The sequence below is a fragment of the Tupaia chinensis genome, unplaced genomic scaffold (genome assembly GCF_000334495.1).
Source record: "Tupaia chinensis unplaced genomic scaffold, TupChi_1.0 Scaffold149501_1, whole genome shotgun sequence".
Taxonomy (NCBI): Eukaryota; Metazoa; Chordata; class Mammalia; order Scandentia; family Tupaiidae; genus Tupaia; species Tupaia belangeri.
This window is the reverse complement of record NW_006209345.1, coordinates 3,348,635-3,356,325: the sequence shown is the minus strand read 5'-3', so window position 1 is coordinate 3,356,325 and position 7,691 is coordinate 3,348,635. Positions and strand designations below refer to the sequence as shown.

The following is a 7,691-nucleotide window of genomic DNA, read 5'->3' as shown; positions in this document are numbered from 1 at the left end:
GAGAGCACAGGAAAAAAAAAAAAAAGGAGTGGTCAGAAACTCAGCCAAATATCTGCCTTGCTAGAGCAAAGTGTGTGTGTGTGTGGGGGGGGAGTCGGGGAGAAGGTGGGAAGGGGAGCAGGAAGAAGAGAACCAAGAGAGGAGCCTGGAGCAGAGAAGGGCCTTATAAGTTCAGTGAAAGCTGGGACCAGCAGATGGCATAATGGTTATATCACTGGATTCCCACATGGCCCACCATGGTTTGAGTACCAGACCCAGTGGCTTGAAATTCCTGCCGGGCACATGTGCATGTGTGCCCCAAATTCCAGGGAGGATGGAGAAAGGATTGCAACATGGCCAGCTCCCCTGGGGAGGGGGGGAATTTCTCACCTGTCTCTCCAGTAAGCAAATGTGCCTTATGGCAAAAAAATCTTCCTAAAAAAAAAAAAAAAGTTCAGTGAAAGTTGCTACCAAGCTTGCAACCCTGGAACACTTAAAGGTAGGTACTTTTGGCATTCTCTCTCTCTTTTTTTTTAAAGAATTATTTTATTTAACTTTGTTTGTTTGTTTGTTTATCTAGAGGGGCAGAGCAAGAGAGAAAGAAAGTGAGAAAACAAGCCACCAGGTCCAGGATCCAAACCACAGTCAGCCATGTGGGAGTCCACTACGCCACCTGCTGGCCCCTGTCATTCTCTTTCTGTAGACATAGAGGAGAGGTCAGAAGTTAACTAGCTCAAAATCACACAGCCAGAAAGCTGCAGAGCTAAGATTCAAGTACAAGCCGTCAGACTCCAGGGCTTGTGATCTTGACCACTAGGTAAGATTGTCTCCTTCCCCAGCTCCTCAGCAGAGAAACCCGTCTGGATCCCAGGCTGCTCTGGCTTCCCCCCTTCCCTAGAAGATTACAAGCATGTAACCTCAAGCACAGGCAAGAATGAGCTTCCTGGAGGTCTGCTCACTCCAAGGGGGGACTGAAGAACTTCTGTGGAACCCCTTCTCCACCCTCCTAACTGGACACACAGAGCTAACCAATGAGACAGGCTGCTGAGGAGCCCATGGGCAGAGCAGAGTCCAGGGAAGACTTCCTGGAGGAGAGAGAAGCATGAGAGCTAGTCTTGTAGGGCAGCGAGAAGAACACACAGATGAGGAATAGGGGCCTCAAAAATGCCTGAATGAAGGTGTCACGTGTGCCTAGGGAGACACAGCTAGGCTGAGGCTCAAGAGGCTGGGCGCCTGGGCCATGGAGGCTTGCTTCTGTGTCTAGGGTGAGGCAAGTCCTTGTCCTGCTGGCAGTGGGGAGCCATAGAGGGGTCCAGAGCAAGAGCTGGTCCAAGGTTGGGGGGTTGGTCTATGAAGTTTTGGAGGTGACAGAGAAGGACATCCCTGGTCAGTGAGGGCCAGGTGGGCAGATAGGAAGCTCTGAGCCACCTTTAGATTTAGGGTTCATTCTGTAGGACTCAGGTGCTTTCAGGACAGCTGCAGGCAAGGGAAGCTATCTTTCCCTCCTTCTTGCTTGTAACCCTCCCAAATTTCTCTGACCTTCCTCTTCAGGCACCTGTTCTCTCCTGCCCCTTCCTCTCTATTCCTCCCCTTCCTCCAGCCCTGCGCCCATGGGCCTGCTTCCAGGGTCCCAGACCCCTCTGGGAGCCCCACCCAGGAAGATAAGTGTGTAGTCACTGACCTGACCAGCAGCATTCCCCAGGCCAGTCTTGCGTGTGGGAGAAACGGGATGAGCCACCTTATAGCCCACCGTTTACAGCAGCTCAAAGATTCACCTCATCTCTCCTGGCTGTAGATGTCTGAGCCTGCAGATCCCAAAGGGCAGAGGGCTCCCTCTCCCTCCACACACTCCTATCCAACACAGACCCTCCCATTTCACTCAAAAGGAGTCATGGCGAGGCAGGAACAGGAGGCCCACATTGTTACAACCCTGGGCTCCAGTTAGATGGCAGCTGGGGTTGGGCTGTCTGGTGGAGCACAGACAAAAGGCAGCCTGGGAGATGAGGCCCTCTCGTTTCCACCTGGAATAGACCTGGGTCTTCTGCTTATTTTCAGTGTGACAAGTTCCTTCCCCTCTCAGGGCCTCAGTTTAATCGACTGAAGAATGAAGGTGTTGAACAAGATGGCCTGCAAAGGCTCCTGCTCTTCTAACTCCGGGGGTTCTGTGTGTCTACGTAGGCTCTGGAGCCCAACTGCCTGGGATCGAATCCCAGCTTGTTTCTCCTCTGGCTAGCTACGGGACCTTGGGTAGACGATCTCTTCTTTGTACCTACCTGTTTCCTCATTTGTCAGGAGGATAAGAATTGTGCATATGTCACAGGCTGGTTTTGGGGATGAAGGAGAGGAAAGGGCACAAGGGGAGGATGCAGAGCAAAGGACTCTGGGAACACCACTCCAGTGCCCCTGCACCCAGCCAAGGCACCCCAGGGGAGGTTCTGCCCCCTGGCCTGCAAGTTTCCCTTCATTCAGCCATCCACGAATAGCTCACATCCCCAAGCCAGGATCCCCAAAGCAGGGTCCCACCAAGGTAGAACAGTTGGTAGTGTACTGGACCACACTGCTGGAAGCCACATGGCCACCCATGGATTTGGATCCTCAGCCCCAGTCAACTGGAAACGCATCGAAGAGCTGGATGACTGTGGGAACTATCACAAGGTCCTTTTCTCCCCACCTCCCCAGCCTACATGCATACGTGCTCTTTATCGTGAATACAATAAACTTAAAAATAAATAAATAAAAGGAGCCCCAAACAAAGCAGGCAGCCCAGGGTGATTGCAGTGCAAAGAACAGAGTGGCCACATGGGGGCAGCAGATAATTGATAGGGACAGCATAAGACTCCTGGCTTCAGGAGAAGATTGGGGAGAGGGGTGTCAGAATAATGGGCAGAGGAGTCAAAGCCAGAGGAGCCTTAGAGCAGATGGAAGCTGAAGGGCAGTGACTTGTCTGCAGAACTCCACTTGGGTCATGTGTTGTATGTACTCATCCATGCAAGCATGTGTTCCTTTATTCAGTTCTTCAATTTGTTTATTCTTTTGAGTCAGCCCACCTTCCTTCCTTCCTTCCTTCCTTCCTTCCTTCCTTCCTTCTTTTCTTCCGTCCTCTCCCCTTCCTCTTCCCTTCTCTTGTCTGTCCAGTTGAGCAGTCAACTGAGGAGCCTTAGAGCAGATGGAAGCTGAAGGGCAGTGACTTGTCTGCAGAACTCCACTTGGGTCATGTGTTGTATGTACTCATCCATGCAAGCATGTGTTCCTTTATTCAGTTCTTCAATTTGTTTATTCTTTTGAGTCAGCCCACCTTCCTTCCTTCCTTCCTTCCTTCCTTCCTTCCTTCCTTCCTTCCTTCCTTCTTCTCTCCTGTACTCTGCCCTTCCTCTTCCCTTCTCTTGTCTGTCCAGTTGAGCAGTCAACTGGACACAACATCCTGACTCCCAGCTGAGTGCTGACCTGAGACATACACCCCAGTCTGGGACTATAACAATGGGCCAGCTTTGGTCCCTGCCCTGGAGGTGTTCATGGCTGGGCTGGGGGCTGACAGATCCTATTGGGCCTCCTGCATCCCAAGGGGGGAATGACATGTCAGGCCAAGGGTTGGACTGACCACCTCTGCTGTCCTAGGGTCTCCAGGGCAGTAACCTGCTATGCAAGGTCCCATAAAACCTGAGCTTAGGTTGGATGAGGCCTTAAGGGACTGAGTCACCCACAGGTCAGAAGTCCACAGAAGCAACTGTAAACAGTGCACTGGCTAGGCAGCCCATGTGACCTGGGCTGCCTCTTTAGAAATAAACTCCAGGAAACGGTACAGTCGAGGGCCCACCAATGTCTGTTGGGGAAATTCCCTGCCAACCAGGGCAATTTCCAAGGCCCAATGACTAATAGGTCCCGTGCGGGAGAATGAACACAGGGTGGGACTTGACATCAGATCAAATTCTGGCTGAATCTTCCTGGCCTAAGACAAGCCACTGACCTTCTCTGAGGCCCAATTCTAAAATGTGTAAAGTAGGGGAAGGCCGATTACCTGTGCTGCCCACCTCACCTCTGAGAGTTGAATGAAATAATGCACCTGGGGTGTGACGTTAAGAGAGTGCCTGGATCCAAATTCCAGCCTGGATTCTTACTAGCTATGGATCTTAGACAAGACCTTGACCTCTCTGGGCCTCAGGTTTCTCATCTGCAAAATGGGACTAGCAATTCCTCCCTCCTAGGACACAGTGCCTACACATAGTTTGCAATCCATTAATGGGTGCTGTTTTTATTAGGAAATGTGCAGTGAAACTAAAGCATGACAGATGTGAAGAATGTCATTAGAGTGATTATCCCTATAGCAACGAAGGCCAAACGCCTCTGCTGACTCTCAGTTCCCTCCACCCCCAGTCTGGCCTCACCTGCCTCCTGGCCTTGCCACCCAAGGGCCAATGACAGCAGCAGGAGGTTGGGGCTGACAGTTGAAGGCAGGGTATGGGGCCCCTCCCACCACTCCTTGGTGTGGAAGCCCTGCTCAGTGGCTACACACCCAGCCCGTTGCCAAGTCACTGCCCAGCCCTATGGCAGTTTCGGGGAAGAAGGAGCACCTGTAAGATGAAGCATCCTGGGGAGGCCTCCTCCATCCAGGTGGAGCTGCAGTCAGCCACTGAGCACAGCCCTGGGGGTCAGCCTGGAATAGGAGTGGGGAGCAGGGCTCTGCCTTTCTGTGCAGGGAAGCAGCGATTCCTACCCTGCTGCCTCTCTGGGCCACAAAGAAGTTTAAATGGCACTAACCACACACCAGACGCTGCTCAAAGAAGTTCAAAGAAGTTCAAAGTTCAAAGAAGGCTGAAGGTGCTTTGAACTCCATGGGGTAGAGGATGACATCATGACCACCGTGGTGGGTGGGAAGAGAAACCCAAAGACTTTTTCTGCCCTCTGTTCCTTTAAGCTTCAAACACCCAGACCAAGACTGGGGAGACCATTGTGCCCAGTTTTTAAAAATTTAAACTCCAACCACTAAGGGGTACTGGAGGGAGGTCAGGTGACCGTGAGTTTCTAGTTCCATGTTGGATTTATTCCTGGCATCCAAAGTGCTCCGCTATCCAGGCACCTGATTCCCAAACCTACCTCTGTTTCAGGGAAGAACTGGGGGCAAGGGCTTCTCCACTCTTAACTTCCATACCTTTGCACATGCTGAGCCCTCCCCGTATGCATCTCACTTTTTCCTCAAGTCTCCAGCTGGTCTTCTCAGAGGGTTTCCTGGTTTCCCCAACCTAGGTGAGAAGCCCCTTTCCTTGTCCCTACCCTGCTGCCTGTCCCCACCCTTACGCTGATGTCCTGCTTGTCTCCCACTCTAGGCTGTGGGCTTCTCAAGGCCGGGACCTTTCTTGAACCATTCTGGTCCCCGAGACCCTTGGTGGTGGAGGCTGGGGGATCTGAGTTGGTTATAAATAATAAGAATAATTCACAAATGGCACTGACCACACACCAGACGCTGCTCTAAGCACTTTATCGATGGAAGGCTCTTCACTTTCCTTAGATCACACCCCAACCAGGATGCGCTAGGTGGTCACCCACCTGAGGAGAAGCTTCCAGGTGCTGGTACAGGGAGGGCAGGCCAGGCCTGGCAATGCCAACAGCTGACCCATAAGGGCATGCTTGGGTCACCCTCTTCTTGGCTAGCCTGAAAAACCCGGATAGAGGACTGTGGCATGCTCGGTCTCCAGAGCTGGAGGTGGGGTAGAGATGATGCACATTCATTCATTCATCCGTTCATTCATTCAACAAAGGCATTGCTCCTCCATACGAGGGATCCCACCCTAGTCCCCAGTAGCTGGTAGGCTGACATGGCTTTCCCACCATCTTCTCCTTCCCAGAGGGCCAGGTGCCTCTTCCTCCCCTGTCCACACCCATCCCGTTGTCACTGTCCAGCTACTGTGTTCCCTTCTGACCAGGGTGGCTCCTGAGCAGTGTCCTGAGCAAGCGCACACAGTAGGTGCTCAACAAGTGTTTCCGAATGGAACGGGAGGGAAGGGGCCCCGAGTTCCACCCGCCACGCCTCACCGCCTCACCGGCCGAGGCACCGCCTCCGTCCCGGCTCAGGCCTCTCACCTGGGTTCGCCCGCTGCCCGCCCGCCCGCGGGGCCGCCCGACTCCCATTTTTCCCGCTGCCCCGGGCCGCCCCGGGAGGGTGGCAGCCCAGGCGGAGGGCGAGGAGGTGCCACCAGGCGTGCCTTCGGTCAAGGTGCGGCTGCGGGAAGACGTCGCTGCTGATGGTCTTCGCCGACGGGGCCTTTCCCGAGGTGAGTGCCCGCGCCTCCACCCCCACCCCGGGGCGGGCGCCCTTGGCCTTGCGCGCATCCCTGCCCTCTTGCTGCCAGGCGCTGGGTGTGAGCCCTTTTCTCCAGCTGCATAGGATGTGCCCAGGATGTGTGCTGGGCGGCCTCCCAGGGGCCTCCCAGGGGGTCTGAGCTCTAAGGCCGTCTGCCACTGGGAGTATCATCTATAAACTGGGAAGAATGGCACCTACGGGACAGAGGTGTCACAGGGACTGAATTAGGCAGCCTGGGTACATAGCAGATCTGAGCGAGCATTTAATGGCACAGCCTGGCTAAAAGAGACAGGTGACTTCAAGCCTGACAGTTTGGATTGGGATCATAGCTTTGCCACTTACAACCAGTGCTCTTGGGCAAGTCTCCTACCCTCTGGTGTCTGCTTCCTTAACTCTATAATAGTAATAAAGACAGTGCCACCTCACAGGGTCCCTGAGAGAGTGCGTTCATACAGGCCCAGTGCTCAACTCCAAGCCTGCCCCTTGGAAGGGGGCAGGGGTTGGCAGATGTCACTCTTGGGAAATGTCATCTCCCTACTCCAGCTCCTACATCCACAGCAAACATCCCCAGGACTGTTCCTGTAAGGGGAAGACCACACCAGCTCTGGAGTCAGCTAGCTGGCTTGGCACCCCACTCTCCTCAAATGAACCCCATGACCCTTGGTAACTCTTTTTTTTTTTTTGGAGAGATTTTCACTGTAGGGCGTGTGCACTCGCCAGACAGACAGAGAGAGACAGAAAGCGAGAAATCACCCCCCAGGGGGGATGGTCACGCCGCAATCCCTTCTCCTCCATTCTCCTCTCGGGATCTTGGGCACGCACACACACGCGCCCAGCGTGAGTTTTAAGCCACCGGGTCCGGGACACGAACCGTGGTTGACTACGTGGGAGTCCAGCGACATAGCCATTACGCTAACTGCTGGTTCCCGCCCTTGGTAACTCTTTTAGCCTCAGGTTAGCATGGCTGACTGAGTGGTTTGAGTCTCAGACCCAGTGGTTTGAAAATCACCGTGGGTGTATGTGCATGTCCCCCAAATCCCTAGAGGAGACTGGAGAAGGGACTGTGGTATGGACTATAAGGCCCATCCCATTAGGGGGTGCTTTCTCACTTTCCCTCTCTTTCTGTCTCTCTGGTGAGCACACATGCCCTATAACAAACTGGGGGGTGGGGGGGTGGGAAACTCGCTTAGCCTATCTACAGTGGCAGTGAGGTGAAGTTAGAGGCTGACAGACAACTCCGCGTGGTGGCTATATGTCCTCGGTGCTCTGGGCATTTGTGGGTCCTCCCCTGTCCTTGCAAACCTGACAGGTACCAGGACAGACAGGGCCAGGGCCAAACCCACACACTGTACCTCTCTGGACCACAGTGAAGAGTGGGAGTCCTGTTTCCACGTCTCTTCCCTCTTTCACTCTCCCC

At 53.8% G+C, this 7,691-nt stretch overlaps 1 protein-coding gene across 1 annotated transcript in view; it reads left to right on the top strand.

The window, feature by feature from the left end:
* Positions 1 to 6,190: 6,190 nt before the first annotated feature.
* RHOD (ras homolog family member D) overlaps positions 6,191 to 7,691 on the top strand; it is a gene marked incomplete at its 5' end in the record, with an annotated part of 15,294 nt that continues 13,793 nt past the window's right edge. The window contains 1 exon segment of the mRNA XM_006171365.2: positions 6,191 to 6,245. Coding sequence (XP_006171427.2) covers positions 6,191 to 6,245 — 55 coding nt within the window.